General features: G+C 40.0%; 2 protein-coding genes across 2 annotated transcripts; both read left to right on the top strand.

Moving 5' to 3' along the window:
• The first annotated feature begins 732 nt into the window (after positions 1-732).
• On the top strand, positions 733-10,257 carry LOC135083057 (uncharacterized). The gene is made up of 10 exons (XM_063977820.1): positions 733-1,033; positions 1,206-1,368; positions 2,038-2,182; positions 3,035-3,198; positions 5,037-5,157; positions 6,069-6,189; positions 8,563-8,692; positions 9,082-9,279; positions 9,477-9,599; positions 10,117-10,257. Exons 1-10 carry the CDS (start codon positions 924-926, stop codon positions 10,255-10,257), a joined length of 1,416 nt encoding a protein of 471 aa, XP_063833890.1. The 5' UTR covers positions 733-923.
• A 585-nt stretch (positions 10,258-10,842) lies between these two features.
• On the top strand, positions 10,843-17,088 carry LOC135082589 (uncharacterized). The gene is made up of 5 exons (XM_063977369.1): positions 10,843-10,981; positions 11,637-11,774; positions 13,487-13,574; positions 14,433-14,650; positions 16,563-17,088. The coding sequence occupies exons 1-5, from the start codon at positions 10,897-10,899 to the stop codon at positions 16,781-16,783; spliced, it is 750 nt and encodes a 249-aa protein (XP_063833439.1). The 5' UTR covers positions 10,843-10,896; the 3' UTR covers positions 16,784-17,088.
• The last annotated feature ends 350 nt before the right edge of the window (positions 17,089-17,438 follow it).

Raw genomic sequence — 17,438 nt, 5'->3', positions numbered from 1 at the left:
TGGATAAAAACTGTCTGGCCCCCAACATTAAAATTCTAAACTCTGACGCCATTTTTCTAACAATTTCTAACAAGCGGTATTTTCTGCTGAACGCAGCCATTATTGATAGCATGGCGCAAGTACACTATGAGGGAAATTCGCCAAGACGTAATAGTGTGAGCATCATCTCGGTCACTTTCTCCTCTCTCCTCGCGTGCGTCTCCCATACTTCGGTGTGTGCTAGCCATGAAGCTAAAGATTCGAGGGACAATAATTTCCGACATAGTGTACTGGCACCATAAACAATACTGTCGTCTGTCACTGTCATCAAGCTGCCTGTCTGTTGTCAAATTCAATTCCAGTGTTGCCAGAAGGTTACTTTTGTAACCTTTTAGGTTACTTTTGAACTGCAGTGGTTACTTTTAGGTTACACTAATGAAAAGGTTACTTTTAGGTGATTTTTCAGAAATTGTAGAATTAACTTTTACAGGTTATTAGTAAAAAATATTAATAGTGACAATTTAAAAATTACGTCATAAAGTGCATTTAAACTTGAATTTGATTTATTATTTGTTTAAAAAAATGAGTTTTAGCGAATGTTTTTCGATAATAAAACGCAAATCCATGAAACGTTTTTATACGACTGGTCACTTTTCGAATTTCGATTATCAATTGTAGTGGTTGTGTGTTCATTTTCCATCCATGAACAACCTTACACAATCATCGCTCCGCACCCCCCCCCCCCCCCGTATGAAGGTTACTTTTTATTCAAAAAGGTTACTTTTTTTTATATTTCTGGTAATTTCTGACTAGACCCGACTGGCAACACTGTTCAATTCAGTCAAATTTGAAATTCTCAACAAACGCTTTTTGTTGTGCGTAAAGTAAATTGTGCTTAAAAATCGCAATTAAATTAAAATTTGGGCTTAACTAACAGCAATAAGATGTGTGATCACAAATTAAGTAGCGATGAAGTGCCTGCAAAGTTTGCGGAGTGGCTCTTATCAATGGGATGTCCTCCTGAGAAAGTTCCCACTGTTGACAAAGTTGTAGAGTACGTATCACAAAAAACCTGATTTATTCCATTTATTGCCGTAAAAACGGTTTGAAATCTATTTCAATAATGTATTTAGAACCCTAAAATCATGCGGTGTTTAATACTTTCTGCGTAGTCTTGTGGAAATCATTGATTTTAAGTTATCAATATTCAAATACAAATTTTGCAGGATGTGTCGCGGTCAGTACTACATGGTATGGCGCAGTTTGATGGAGCACGTTGAGTCGAAAGACACAATCCGACAGAAGAGGCTCCGAGTATTCTGCGACGACATCTACAAGTACAAGAGAAAGAATGCCTTCAATAAGGTTTGCTCACCATTTCAGAAAAAGGTGAGACCTTTTTCTGGATTCTAAATTGCTTAAATGCTTCATAAGTTTGCATGGCGATTTCCATATTATTCATAAGTAAGTACCTATGATCAGCTAAACAGAAAAACATATAAGTATTTAGTTTGATATTTTAGCAAATACTTAAATAAAGATTAATTATAAGAGAAATTAGTCTACTTGTGATTGGCTATGTGTGGATGGATACTGTCTAAACTTACGCCTATATTATGCTTGTTTAAGTGAAGCAGCAAATCTAACACAGCGTTGAATAGAGCTCTGTGATTGGTTCATGTGTCACCCTGTGCGTCCACACGCACTGTGAGACCTCATAGTAATATTTGTGAATATGGGCATTACTTATCTACCTATCTAAGCAGAGCTATGGTTCCTGTCTCTAAATTGTATTTATGTAAGATATTACAATATTGTTATATGAAAAACTGTAATATCACTGAAAATGTTTTGTAAACAAGTTGATAAAAGGAAATAAAATATTTTAATCATATCCTTCCAAAGACACAATGTGATTACATAGAATTTTAAAAGCCTGAGTAAAGATAGAGTGTAGCCTATCTACGTAAACCGCACTGCTATTTACTTGCCACCATAAAGCAGCTTAATGATTAATTAAATAAATAAAAATATTCATAAATTCTTTTATAATTTCAGCCGGAATCAAAAGCAGTGATGCCTGAAGAGCTGACGCTTTGGTATCAACACAATGAGATTAAGGAAAAAGTAGCGGATGCAGAGGAAAGAGTGGCTAAGGCTCGGGAGACCCTCAACCAACTGACAGATAAAATAACCAATAAGTGTATGAATTTATGTTAGAACTAGCTTTTGCCCGCGGTTTCAGCCGCGTGAAATTTAGTATGTCACAGATCGTCATAAATTATAGCCTATATGTTAATCTGGGTTATAAACAGTAATACTGTAAAGTTTCAAGAAAATCCGTTCAGTAGTTTTTGCGTGAAAGAGTAACAAACATATAGACATCCAGACATCCAAACATCCAGACATCATGACATCCAAACTTTCGCATTTATAATATTATGTTAGAATATTTACGTGTGTAGTGAAAACTTTCTAGTTTTGACGATGGGCCTTAAGACATAATGTGGGCTAGCCTCCTATAAGGTGGACCGACGATCTGGTGAAGTTCGCGAGTAGTTTCTGCGCAGCACAGGATCAACTGTTGTGGAAATCCATGGGAGAGGCCTTTATCCAGCAGTGAACGTCATTTGGCGAAACAAACGAAAACTTTTATTTTTTAACATGCTAGCGGCCGTCCGCGACTTCGTACGCGTGGATCCCGTTTTGTAAAATCCCGGCTTAGTGAGCACCTACGTTCTAAAAGGAACCCCCATGGTAAATTTGAGACTCCTAGCACTTGTAGAACACTTTATAATGCGAACAGCTAGGGACTGGAATTCGCTGCCTGCTGCTGTATTTCCTGAACACTGTAATCCGGGCGTTTTCAAGGCGAGAGTGAATAGGCATTTACAGGGCAGATATGTACCATCCTAGACTGCATCTCACTTAACACCAGGTGCGATTGCGGTCAAATACCTACCTTGCCTAGCATAAAAAAAAAGAGATTTCGTGATGAGTGAGTGACCTTTCGCTTTTATAGATATAGATGATTAACATTATTAAAATATTCCAGTGTCGCACCGCAACTTGTCCCAAACGCGCGTGCAGCAGCTGCAACGCCGCGCGTGGCTGCTGCAACAAGTTGCCGATGACTTGAAGACCAAAAAGGAGAACCTTGAGGAGACCAAAGCCATCGCCAACTCGCTGTGCACTATTGATGAAGATGTTGATGTGCAAGTGAGTTACTTTTAGTCTTTCTTTTAGGTATAGTCTGGTCTGCGAGCATGTAGAATTTTGTCCAATGACCCTAATAGTACGAGAGCCCACGACCAAAACCATGTCTCATAGCAATACGGCAAAAACCCTATAAAATCGTTAGATTGTATGATTCTGAACCCGACTAGGTGTGTAGTAACGGTCGAAAGTGTAGCAACTGCGTGGGAGGCCATTTCTGCTGTGTCAAAAAAAAAAGACAGTCGGTATTATAGCAATACGTCTGATAGTGAAAATGTACATAGATTTTATAATTGTATTACGAAAAAGTTTGTTTTCAGACATTTTGCGCGTAGCATATAGCCTGAGCGCATTTTTGAAAATGTCAACAAATTTAGCCGACCTGTATCATAGCAATACGGATAATTTTTTTTTTCAACTTTTCGTATTGCTGCCATGATAACCAAAAACCTGTTTTCAGACACTTTAAGTGTATCAAAAAGTTGTATGATAGAGAAGGTGCTACACTTAATTTGTCTGATATAAATTTTTTGCACATGTGGACAACTTATTTTATCATGTCCAACAATTTTCAGACATATTGCTATGATACCGATCGGTAAAATTTGTTAACATTTTCAAAACGGTCTCAAAATTTAATGCGTTCACATTTCCGTCTGAAAATTGTTTTGTTCGCATCAAATAACCAAAATTTACTAATAAAAAAGATTTTCAGACGTATTGCTATGAGACATTTTTTTTGTCTCATTTTTAATTTTTTTAAGTGATTTTACGGGTTTGCGCTACACCACTAACGTCTGAAAATAATGTTTCCGGTATCTCAGAACTATCATTCAACTACAGTCTACAAATCAGACATATTGCTATGATGCAGTTCGGTAAAATTCTTTGACAATTTTGAAAATTCGATCAGATCAAACGCTACGCGGAAAATGTCTGATATTGGTATTTTCGAGTTCAGGATAATCGTATCTATCGATTTGATGCGGTTTTGGCCGTATTGCTATGAGACAAAAATTTTGGTCGTGGGCTCTCGTACTATAAGCTACCCATCCTTATCGCTCGCGTGTAGTTATGTTGCTGTCGCGCTCGCACAATCACTGCGGGCGCCCGTCGCACAGTCGCGACAGCAATATAAATACGCGCGAGCGATAAGGATGGGTAGCTTGGGGTCATTGGACAAAATTCTACGTGCTCACAGACCGAGCTTTAGTAAGGCTTAGCTTCACTGGACAAAGTAAAGAGACGATACTCAAACCAATGGTGACTGCTAGTTTGACCTAGGATTAAAAATAATGAGACACGCGACATTGTAACGCTTGGCTGTGCCAATATTGTGCATTTATGTGTGTCGCAACCTTAAGGCTGTAAAAAAACGTAATACGCTTTTGTCTTGTGTCCCATACAAGCCACTATATCCATAATCAGCTAATCCGTAGTAGTAGACGTAGAATGCATAGCTGATAGACGCTTCAACATCTGGTATGCCTTATGGAGAACAAAGTGTTCGATCGCCACTGCCGTCGGCAACAAAAAGAGTCTACGTTTTTGCAGTCTCTTTTTTTAATTTGTGTTGAGCGGCTATTTTGGTTCTATAAAAAAGTCCCAGTATCACTGCGACCGGCACCGATTTATTGTAATCACCACTGTTTTTCTTACAGTTCGCATCCTAATCCTGCATCCATTAGGTAGTGCAGTCTTTTTTATAGAGGCGATATGTTTTACATCTTGTGGACTTAGGATGTGTTTGTTCGGGTGTTAGCTACGCTTGTGCATCAAAGGTCCACAGTCCGTGAGAATGTGTAATGGCAGCCTCTTTCTGATGTGATATTTGATTTTAGAGCAAGCTGGACAAGTACATATCGTGTAATCGTCGCGGGGGTGCTCCCCCCGCGGCGGTTCTCGCGAACCCCGTCGCCAGCTCCTCGCTCGTGTCCGTCGCCGGCGACGCCAACGACTCGGGTAAGTTGCATCACAATACACTGCTAAAGTCCGGTCGCCGAGCAGATACAATTTCGTACAATGACCCCAAGCTACCACCCTCCCACCTTTTCCTATACGCACGAGCGATAAGGATGTCGCTCGTGCGTATAGGAAAAGGTGGGACGATGATATCAAAGAAGTGGCAGGAGTAATCTGGAATCTGGCTCAGGAAAGATCAGAATGAATGGATAAGGTTTGAGAAAACCTTTGCCGATTTGCAAACATCTGCAGAAAATAACAACAGTAAATACTAAAATACTTTTTATATTTATAATAAAACTAGCGGCCGCCTGCGACCTCGTACGCGTGGATCCTGTTTTACCCATCTATTCTACGCGGTTTAGATGTTTTCATACAAATGTCTTTTCAATGAATTTTGCAATATCCTATTGTAACTTAAGCTTTAAGTTTACTAAGGTACCTGCATGCCAAATTTCAAGCGTCTAACTTAAGCGGTTTAGATTTTTCATACAAAAGGATTTTCCCGCTAACTCCCGTTCCCGTGGCAATTTTGCAATATCCTGTTGTAACTAAGCTTTAAGTTTACTAAGATACCTGCATGCCAAATTTCAAGCGTCTAACTTAAGCGGTTTAGATTTTTCATACAAAAGGATTTTCCCGCTAATTCCCGTTCCCGTGGGAATTCCTAAGTATACTATAACCTGCCCAGGAGTACGAAGAATAATTGTACCAAGTTTCGTTAAAATCCGTCGTGTAGTTTTTGTTTCTATAAGGAACATACAGACAGACAAACAGACAAATACTGATTGCATTTTTGGCATCAGTATCGATCACTAATCGCCCCCTGTTAGTTATTTTGAAAATATATTTCATGTACAGAATTGACCTCTCTACAGATTTATTATAAGTATAGATATTATTATCATCAGAGGAGCAGCTATCGTGGCTCCCCAAATGCCGCGGCGACGCGCTGTGGACGCGACTTGCCGAGCGGCGCGCGGGGCTCGCGGGAGAATTAGCTAAAGACACCGTTGACAAAACTGTTACTACGTAAGTTGTTTTAAGGTTCTTCAACTTCTTTAATTGCTTGTAAATAGGGTAAATAATAATGTGTATCTAATAGACCCAAGGAACCATACAATTTGACAAACGCAAATAGTATGAAAATTAGTACTACCCGTTCGCGCTAAGTTTGCCGGTATGTGGAATGCGCGTCCCCTCTCCCAACCGCGATTAAACGCAATTAGTTAGTGATTAAACGCAATTAATGTAATAGAGATTTTTTCCTATTGGTATAACAATCAAAAGAATGTTGTAAAATGGTCAAATGCTTTCTCTGATGAATACACACTAATGTGTGGGGTAAGACAAGGCGGCTTAACCTCGCCAAGATTTTTCAATTTATATGTAAATCAGCTGATCGGGGAGCTGAGCAGTACGCATGTTGGGTGCCGCATTGATAACGTGAGCGTAAATAACTTGAGCTACGCGGACGACATGGTGCTGCTGAGCCCTTCGGTTGGTGGCTTGCGCCAGTTATTAAAGATATGTGAGACTTACGCTGCTAAGCACGGTCTAAAATATAATGTGAAAAAGAGTGAATTCATGGTGTTTCGAGGAAAGAACAAATTACCAAATTCTATTCCTCCTCTTACATTGAATGGGGCAATTTTGAAACGTGTATCTCAGTTCAAGTACCTACCTTGGGCACATAGTCACAGAGGATTTTCAAGGATGACAAAGACATAGAGAGAGAGCGTAGGGCATTGGCGATTCGTGGCGGGGTGCTGACCCACAGATTCGCTCGTTGTACTGCGCAGGTAAAACTAACCCTATTTAAAGCCTACTGCCAAAGTTTCTACACGAGTGGTCTGTGGACCAGTTTTACGCAGCGGTCCCTTGGTGCCCTACGAGTCCAATATAATAACGTTTTCAGGGCTCTATTTCGACTACCTCGGTACTGTAGTGCCTCGGGCATGTTCGCGGATGCTCACATTGACGATTTTCACTCAATTATGCGCAAAACAACTGCGTCTGTGTTACAAAGACTGAGGACAAGTGGGAATGGAATCCTGAAAATGATTGCTGAGAGGCTGGACTCAGCCGTCTATGGTCGCTTTGTTGACTTACACATTAGGCATGTGAAGCTATACAGCGTCCATAGATAAAGAGTCAATATACAGAACCCATGATGTACGACTAACATATTTCTAAGAACATTGTTACTAACTCTACTAATATAGTCTCTAAGTTCAAATTGTTACTAACCAAACTATGGACTGCTTTTGTCTGATAATAAATGATTTTTATTTTATTTATTTATTTATTTAATGTGTCTTATTTTACGCAAATACAATTTTTATCAATAATAATAAATAAAAAATATTTTAAATAAAGTTTGTTAAAGTTATAGACGCTTCCCTTTGAGTGACGTCATATCGCCAGCGGCAAACTTAAAGCGAACGGATAGTAGTGATGTGGCAAGCACGTCACAGTGGAGTTACTGCAGTGCTTGCTAACGCCTCTAATTTGAAGGTGCCCCAAGTCTCTGTCCACCTGTCTGCCTTCTGAATCTTAAATTATAGTTTTTATAGCATGTGTCGCTGTATTACCTCGCGAGAACAAGCTTTTTGCGGTGTTCTTTCTTTTAAGACTAGAAATTGTTGCTTTTGGATCTTCCATCTCAAAATATTGACCCCTGTTGCCTAGGAATCACGCCACCTTATCGTCTATTTTAGACGACAAATGTATGGGATTATCGTCTAAAGTCGATAAAATGATATAATGACGCACATCCTAGACTAAACTCGACTCAAAGACTCGTGGCAGGCGGGGCTATAAGCTTTACTCTTCATGTGTGTTAAGTGTATGCAAATAAATGATTTATCTATCTATCTATCTAATTTTTTAAATAGAGATGCACTCGCTAATATTTTAATAATTAATTATTACGAATTCTAAACAACTCTATGCCTGCCTGTGTGTGACGTCACTTGTCGGCCGTTTGGTTGGTGTAGTGGTTCAGAGCGGACTAGTATGCCGAGAGGTCCCGGGTTCGATTCCCGGCCGGGCAGAAATTGAAATGATGAATTTTAATTTCTGTGACGGGTCTGGGTGTTACTATGTATAATATGTATGTATTTAAAAAAAAAGAAAGTATATAAGTAGTATATCCGTTAAGCTAGCACCCATAACACAAGCATTAAGTTGCTTACTTTGGGGCTAGCTGGCGCTGTGTGAAATTGTCCAAAGATTTATTTATTTATTTAGTGTGAGACTGAGTGCGAGAGGAAACGTGATATGCACTGTTTTATTATTACACCGCCTGCCACGAGTCTTTGCGCCGAGTATAGCTTAACACAAAGCATTGGTTAATAAAACTTTCAAAATTAACAATATGTACATCGCTTCTTTCTTACCCAGGGCGAGTCCGCAGGCCGTGCTATTGCACACTGCAGCGCTACACTGCATGTTAGCGCTTGAAGCGCTGAAGAACCGCGCGCACATAAAACAAACGCGCAAGCGACTGGCCACCGCTGTCTCTGAACTTAACGTAAGTTATTATTGAACTAATATTGAGAAAAATATTAAACTTGAGTAAACTATTCATAAATAAAAACTTAATCCTAGAATATTTAGTGTAAGTAATGAAATCGGACTGAAAACAAAAAAGATTTAATTTTGTATGGAAATAGCGTGACGCCACGTAACACGCGTCCGTCTAACATGGCTTTATTGTGTTCTGATTACGATTATAATCTACTCTGACTCTCTTATGAATAAAAAGTTACACCCTCGTTGAACTAGGGTGTAACTTTTTTTTATTAATAAGATGGTGATTAGGTCCTTATTAAAGTCAAAATGAATCAATCTCTATCATGTTTGTGATTGGTTAAACTTCGACATCACAGGACCTTTTAAAAGCATTGCATTCTTCCTCAGAACTACCTCTCCGGCGAAGCATGTGAGCTCCTAGTGCTTCGATGTGAGAAAGCGCGCAGCACTGCACGGGTTAACACGCTGCGCACGCTACTGGATGACGTCACAGCGCGCAGCGGCGTGTTTAACGCGGGGGAAGATGACGTCATAGAGGATAGACGCGCCACGGGCCGACAGATCGCTGCCATAGATAAGGCTATTGTAAGTAGTCAAGCTTAGGGCATAGACAAACTTATAGTACTGCTATTACGCGCTTGATGACGTCATAGCGCGCAGCGGCGTGTTTAACGCGGGAGGCGATGACGTCATAGAGGATAGACGCGCCACGGGTCGACAGATCGCTGCCATAGACAAGGCTATTGTAAGTAGTCAAGCTTAGGGCATAGACAAACTTATAGTACTGCTATTACGCGCTTGATGACGTCATAGCGCGCAGCGGCGTGTTTAACGCGGGAGGCGATGACGTCATAGAGGATAGACGCGCCACGGGTCGACAGATCGCTGCCATAGACAAGGCTATTGTAAGTAGTCAAGCTTAGGGCATAGACAAACTTATAGTACTGCTATTACGCGCTTGATGACGTCATAGCGCGCAGCGGCGTGTTTAACGCGGGAGGCGATGACGTCATAGAGGATAGACGCGCCACGGGTCGACAGATCGCTGCCATAGACAAGGCTATTGTAAGTAGTCAAGCTTAGGGCATAGACAAACTTATAGTACTGCTATTACGCGCTTGATGACGTCATAGCGCGCAGCGGCGTGTTTAACGCGGGAGGCGATGACGTCATAGAGGATAGACGCGCCACGGGTCGACAGATCGCTGCCATAGATAAGGCTATAGTAAGTAGTCAAGTTTAGGGCATAGACAAACTTCTAGTGATGCTATTACGCGCTTGATGGCGTCACAGCGCGCAGCGGTGTATTTAACGCGGGGGGCGATGACGTCATAGAGGACACACGCGCCACGGGGCGCCAAATCGCTGCCATAGACAAGGCTATTGTAAGTAGTCAAACTTAGGGCATAAACAAACTTATAGTGCTGCTATTACGCGCTTGATGACGTCACAGCGCGCAGCGGCGTGTTTAACGCGGGGGGCGATGACGTCATAGAGGATAGACGCGCTACTGGCCGACAGATCGCTGCCATAGACAAGGCTATTGTAAGTAGTCAAGCTTAGGGCATAGACAAACTTCTAGTGTTACAATAACATGTTGCGCACGCTACTGGATGACGTCACAGCGCGCAGCGGCGTGTTTAACGCGGGGGGCGATGACGTCATAGAGGACACACGTGCCACGGGGCGCCAAATCGCTGCCATAGACAAGGCTATCGTGAGTATTCAAATTCAGGGCACTAGACAAACTTCTAGTGCTGCTTTAACGTGCTTGATGACATCACCGCATGCAGCGGCGTGTTTAACGCAAGGGGGGGCGATGACGTCATTGAGGACAGACGCGCTACGTGGCAGATTGCTGCCATAGACAAAGCTATAGTAAGTAGTAAAATTCAGGAACTAGATAAACTTTTAGTGCTGCTATAGCGCGCTTGTTGACGTCACTGGGAACAGCGGCGTTTTTAACTCGGGCGGAAATGACGTCATAAAGGACAGGCGCGCCACGGGCCGTCGGATCGCTGCCAAATGATCAAATTCAGGGGGCATAATAAAAGGACTATCCCACTACTCGATATTTAAATCCTAATATTTGTTTGCAGCTAAAGTTTCTAACCAGTCGTAATATTCAATTCTTCTTCTCAGGAAAGCAAAAAGGAAGAGGTAAAAAAACTGGTAACAGCCCTCGCTACCACAGAGAAGAAGATGCACAACGTCAGGGAGTGTCTCATCGGGATATTCAACGGGTTCCACAAGGATCAGTCCTTGTACGACAATGACCGGTTCAAAGGTGGGATATACATATAACTCAAAGGTGACTGACTGACTGACTGACATAGTGATCTATCAACCAACGCACAGCCCAAACCACTGGACGGATCGGGCTGAAATTTGGCATGCAGGTTGCAGGTAGATGTTATGACGTAGGCATCCGCTAAGAAAGGATTTTACGAAACTCCACCCCTAAGGGGGTAAAACGGGATCCACGCGTACGAAGTCGCGGGCGGCCGCTAGTTCAACAATAAATGTTTCCACTGGTGAGTGACAGGACTTTCCTTTATGCTTCGCCGGTGCGATCAAAGGCCAATGACAGGTCGCGTGACCTAATGACAGTTCACTGCTTTACAGTGGCGCCAACTGTTCTAAAACGAGAGCTTTCACTTCATATTTGTACTTTAGGGTAAAGAATTTTCGTGTTTACCAAGTCTAAAATCTTAGTGTATTTGTTAATTTAATTAGTACCAATAATATAATGAATAGTATTAATTTCAGATCTCAGATCTCAAAATTAAAGGCTTATAAAACCACCTTTCGTATCTACTCTTATTTTCTTTCGATTAATTTCGTTGCTGATTCAATTTCCCTGGATCTAACGTACCCATAAACACATTTTCTTCTTTGATCTTTTTATATCTACTTTTTTTACTAAAGTCCTGTTGTTACAGCCCACCTAGACTTCCCTCAGGAATCAGTAGCGACCTTACGCCAGTTCTACGAGGAGAGGAGAGAGAAACGCAAGAACAAGGTCGATCTCAGCATGGACTTGGATGTGTCTGACAACATCTCGCTTACTGACCCAATAGGTGACAATAAATTCTATAAATCGTTTACAATAGGGATGTTTCCTAGGTAAAAAAGCAAGAGTTTTAATTAGTCCGTCAGCTTATCAAAAAATACTCGACACGTATTTTTCACTTTTTCAAACTAATGAAAATGTAAAGAGATCAAGCGTGTCAAAGTTCTAAAGAAAAGGCCCGTGACATCAATGAGTGCTTAAAAGTGCAGCACTTTGTGACGTCGCGTGGAACTTCAACTCACTATAACTTTGTAATTATTATTTTTTAGATTGACAATTAATAATATACCAAAATTATTTAATTAATATTTTTTTTTTTTTAGGAAACTAGCCTATTGGCTTTAAAAGCACTCTTACACGTCCCTGTTATAGGTCAAGCGTTTAACTCAGTATCTGAGGTATGGGAGCGGCACTAGAGATGGCTATGTTCACATGTAACACAGGTCAACGCGGAATTTTTATAGAGTTCATATGACAAGCGCTAACGCGCGTTGCGAGGAGCTCGTCAGTCTGTTTCGATAGAGCTTAGAAAATGGACGCGGAAGAAGCTATTGCGATGGTAGCGCGCGCTCATCTGAACAGTCAACGGACGTTACATAGCTGTCAAAGCGCGCGTCAACGCGCGGTCGCCTACGTCTAGACACGGTAATACTATCTACCTATACAGTATTCCAACTCGGCCATATTTTTGAAATAAATGTCAACAGCCCCGCGGTACGTCACGGTATGACAACATGCGATAGGGCTGCTCACCTACAGTACCCATTCTAATTACATCTGTCTACTTATTAGAATTTCTATCTAGTTTTGTGATTGTAATTTTTTTTTATTTAGACAAACAAAATACTTTGTGAATACTTTGGATAAAAATGCGTGTTGTTTTAGTAGATTTAATTTTAAAAAATATACTAAAATAATTTTGAATCTACTAATCATAATGAGTATACCTACTTAATGACCTGTTACTTTAATTTCAGGCGGATGAAGTCGTGGCTCGTGGGCAAAAGCTGGTTTAATACAATATAATTTTTATTTCAAATCAAACTGACTGAAAATGACCATTTTTGACAGTTAATAACTAGTTTTTGACAAATTTGACCGTAAATGACGGTAGTCAAATTCAATCACCTTAGTCATTTTCAACACTAGGCCATCGACGTCCGTTCGGCACATTCGCGACACCCCTAACTTTTGGATCTCGACCGCGTCCCGAGATTTGAAATTCGAAGGAAAGCTCGCGATTCGTAGGTTTATATGAAGTTATAATACTGTATGATATTATTACCGTGGTCTAGAGACTTTTTCTCTAAGCGCCGCGTCAAAGCTCGCTGACGCGCATTAACGCGCGCTCATGTGATCGGTTGTATGTAAATACTACGATGTCTAGTCGCGCGATTTGAAAACGCGCGTCAAAATTTTGCCATCTGAACATAGCCTATTATAACGTGGCAGCATACAAATCTAAAGGAGATTTGAATTTTGGCGCATAAAAACCCTCCCGTGTAGCTCCATACCTCAAGCGCTAAACTTACAAATATACCTCTGCTTCAAGACAATATTGTGCGCCAGTGCTGAGAAGAAGCAGTGCAAGAAACTCGGTCACTTTTTTCAAAACTATATGCAACGAATTCTATAAGCAGCTGGAACTTTAAAAAATACAGTCACTTTTAAGGTCATTTTGAATGTTATCTGAAATATAAGGTGCATATTTCTTTTCAGACGCTACTAGCCCAAAATTCGTTGATGAATTGAAGATATATTTGAAGAAATTTAATTTGGAAAATAATAGGAAACTGGTATTAGAAAGGTAATTTGAAATATTTTTACGTTAAATGAACTGAATAAGTTTATTTCCTACTAGCGGCCGCCCGCGACTTCGTGCGCGTGGATCTCGTTTTACCCCCCCTTCATCTATCTTACGCGGTTCAGATTTTTTCATACAAATGTTTTTTCCCGCTAACTCCCGTTCCCGTGAGATTTTTGCAATATCCTGTTGTAACTAAGCTTTAAGTTTACTAAGGTACCTGCATGCCAAATTTCAAGAGTATATCTTACGCGGTTTAGATTTTTTCATACAAATGTTTTTTCCCACTAACTCCCGTTCCCATGGGAATTTTGCAATATCCTGTTGTAACTAAGCTTTAAGTTTACTAAGGTACCTGCATGCCAAATTTCAAACGTCTAACTTAAGCGGTTTAGATTTTTCGTACAAAAGGATTTTCCCGCTAATTCCCGTTCCCGTGGGAATTCCTAAGTATCCTATAACCTGCCCAGGAGTATGAAGAATAATTGTACCAAGTTTCGTTAAAATCCGTCAAGTGGTTTTTGTTTCTATAAGGAACATACAGACAGACAGACAGACAGACAGACGGACAGACAGACAGACAAAAAATTTACTGATTGCATTTTTGGCATCAGTATCGATCACTAATCACCCCCTGATAGTTATTTTGAAAATATATTTCATGTACAGAATTGACCTCTCTACAGATTTATTATAAGTATAGATTAGTTAAGAAGTACATTACTTTGTCCAACTAAAAAAGGTCTAATTAAATTAGCCGGCCTTCGAGTTCATTACTCTAATACAGCCAAACATAAATATTCTGAAAAACCTTCTTAAAAAACTAGATTCAAAATTATTTACACCATTTTTCATTTACAGCGGCCAAAAAATCTGGGTGTTCGAATCAGTCCAATCAGCAATTGACAGATTCCACAACAGATGTCAAAACGGTGAAGTGTCTTGTGCCCTGCTCAGTCCTTCAGTTATTCTGTCTTACAACCTACAAGCGTTGGTAGAAATTGTGCAAAACGGAGCTACTTTGAGGGCTATGTTGGATGCTGTTCAAAGTGAAGTGAACAACAGAAACGTCAATATAGGTAAGTAACTATGAGCTAGGACATGTAACATTGGCGTTGTCGGCCGTTTGGTGTAGTGGTTCAGAACGGCTACTATGCCGAGAGGTCCCCGGTTCGATTCCCGGCCGGGCAGAAATTGAAATGATGAATTTTAATTTTTGAGACGGGTCTGGGTGTGACTATGTATAATATTTATGTATTTTAAAAAAAGTATATAAGTAGTATATCCGTTAAGCTAGCACCCATAACACAAGCATTAAGTTGCTTACTTTGGGGCTAGCTGGCGCTGTGTGAAGTTGTCCAAAGATTTATTTATTTATTTATTACTTTTTTACACAAATCTCCCCCAGTAGGATAGATAAAAGTAGACTAGGACAGTGGTGTCCAAAGTTGTCTGGGCTACGACTCATCTAATAAAAGTTCCCAAACTCGGGACCCACCTATAGGAATATTCGCCCGTTGCCCAGCGGTTGAATCGGTAAGGTGGTGTGTCGTTCAACAGGCAGGGCCCACTCAATGTTCGCTCGTGAAATTGTCCAAAGGTTTATTATTAATCGTAGTTCTGAAAACCAAGTCTTGAGGTAAAAAAGAAGATCTATGATCAAAAAATCTAAAAACTATAGCTCTAGCGCATAACTCAGTAAGTGCCTGAGGTATGGGAGCGGCACGTGAGGGGTGACATTGACACAATGAGGGCTATCGTTTTAGCGCTCACCAGTTAGCGCCACTGTAGAGTAAGGTCCTGTCACTTGCTAGTAGCGAAGACAGTGGCACCAACTGGTGAGCGCTAAAGTGGTAGGAGGACTATCGCATTTGCACTCATCAAGATGGCGCCACTGTAGATTAAGGTCCTGTCAATCGCCAGGGGTGCCAACTGTTAAGTATAAAAACGATAGCCCTCATTATGACGTGACAGAGCATATACATCTGAAGAAAATCTGTGGCCTAAGTCACGTATTTTGACAGTCAAGATCTCGCTGACGTTCAGAAATCGTCCCATTGAAAAATAATTCTAAATCCGTATTCACAAGGGTCATTTTCGATAGAACAATTACTCGATAGGATCGCAACTCCGCGATTTGTTGTCATTGAAGTTTTGTTACGTCGTCCCATTGAAAAACAGTTCTGAATCCGAATTCACAAGGGTCATTTTGATAGAACGATTACTCGATAGGATCACAACTCAGTGTTTTAGTGTCGTTGAAGTTTGAAGTTTTGTTACGTGAATAAGGCTACTGAAGTCTCGCTGATGTTGGACGTTACAAAAACTCCCTCCATTGCCGCAAAAAAAGAAAAAGATTTATGGCCAACAAAATCTAAAAACTAAACTCGTTGGAATTTCCTGTATTGTTTTATAATAATTGTTATGATTAAAGTCATGTTAAAATCTATTTTATTTACATATCAAAGGAGGGAGCCTTCTTGGCTATCCGATAGTTTCATTAAGTCACTCACGACACGCATATAGGCTTAACGGGGAATAGTGAACTTTTTGAACGTAATGGGGATTAATGAACTTTTTAGTTCATTATTCTCCATTATAAGTTCCAATTTAACGTTAACGGAATAGTGAACAAAAAGTTCACTTATCCCCGTTGACGGGGATTGTCAACGGGGAATAGTGGAATAAGCCGCATATAGGTCGTTCAACGAAAGTTGAGGCGAACACGTGATCACACTGATGTAATACAAACAACATGTTCAAGTATCGAATACACTAGCTACTTTGCTCTTGTGAGCAAGCGAGACAGAAAGCACTTTTCAGTCCGTCTACGCAAGATGACAGCGTATACAGATACAAATCTTTGCTTGTGTTGATGGCCTCAACTTTCGTTGCGCGAACTATAACTTTCTAATAAATATAGACAAAGAAATGTTACCACTTTTTTACAACAAAGGTCAGAAATCTAATAAATATTTTTATCCTTTACAGACATAAGCCTAAAGTCGAAAGAAGAGGCGATCATCGACAAAATAAAGAAGCGTCTCAACGAGAATCTGCTAAGTTTGCAAAAATCAAGCAAGACTTTGGAATTGGGGCAAGAAAACCTCAAATTTTGGTCTAGCAATGAGATGAGAAAGTACATTTCGCCCAACAGAACCGTGGATGGGAAGTCTTATAAAGATTACGAAACTATTTATCTATCTATTTAATTCAAGTCTTTTAACATGATTCAAAACTTTAAAAAAAATTATGCCACAAGTGGGATTCGAACCCGCGACCTTTCGCTTGCCTGGGTACTGTTCTTATGTACTGAGAGCAAAAAATTCACGCGTATTTGCTTTGAAAAACAACGTCTTATGTACCTGATGCAGTTGTTTTTCTTCAAGTTTTTAATTATGTTTAATATTTAGCATTAGAAATGTAAAAATCCTAATTAATCCTATCTTATTATTATTTGTATTGTTAGTCACCATCTTTTGGTCTATTGATTTAATTAAAAATATTTTCTAATCGATTTTTTGGAGTTTACTTACCTTTCAAACTTGATGACGTCATTTACATCCGTAGTACAGTCAGCATCAATTAATTCGTGACATTCAAAGTTGCCAAAAAGTTGATAACACAACCTTATTTCTATTGTAACAAAGACGCGTTGCGAACTTATTGGCTACTTTTGCACAGTCTTTTATTTTGCCTTAGAAGCGGACATCCCTGTTTTATTAATTCAATCGTTAGATATTACTATTATGTATACAATTGATGAAGGAACTAGTAGTTGTATTTGTTTAGTTTCGAAGAAATATTCGATTTTGTGATTTTATAAAAAAAACTGTTTTAGAAGCATATTTTCTAAAAAAATTACAT

Source organism: Ostrinia nubilalis, chromosome 22, assembly GCF_963855985.1.
Source record: "Ostrinia nubilalis chromosome 22, ilOstNubi1.1, whole genome shotgun sequence".
Lineage (NCBI taxonomy): Eukaryota > Metazoa > Arthropoda > Insecta > Lepidoptera > Crambidae > Ostrinia > Ostrinia nubilalis.
The sequence above is the reverse complement of the archived record's forward strand: the minus strand, read 5'-3'. Positions and strand labels throughout refer to the sequence as shown.

Excerpts from the sequence above, each read along its gene's own strand:
- LOC135083057 (XM_063977820.1), top strand. The coding sequence starts at position 924 with ATGTGTGATCACAAATTAAGTAGCGATGAAGTGCCTGCAAAGTTTGCG. Across the intron at positions 2,183-3,034 it reads AGATAAAATAACCAATAAGT|TGTCGCACCGCAACTTGTCC; the intron begins GTATGAATTTAT and ends AAAATATTCCAG. Across the intron at positions 3,199-5,036 it reads ATGAAGATGTTGATGTGCAA|AGCAAGCTGGACAAGTACAT; the intron begins GTGAGTTACTTT and ends ATTTGATTTTAG.
- LOC135082589 (XM_063977369.1), top strand. The coding sequence starts at position 10,897 with ATGCACAACGTCAGGGAGTGTCTCATCGGGATATTCAACGGGTTCCAC. Across the intron at positions 11,775-13,486 it reads CTCGCTTACTGACCCAATAG|ACGCTACTAGCCCAAAATTC; the intron begins GTGACAATAAAT and ends ATTTCTTTTCAG. Across the intron at positions 13,575-14,432 it reads AGGAAACTGGTATTAGAAAG|CGGCCAAAAAATCTGGGTGT; the intron begins GTAATTTGAAAT and ends TTTCATTTACAG.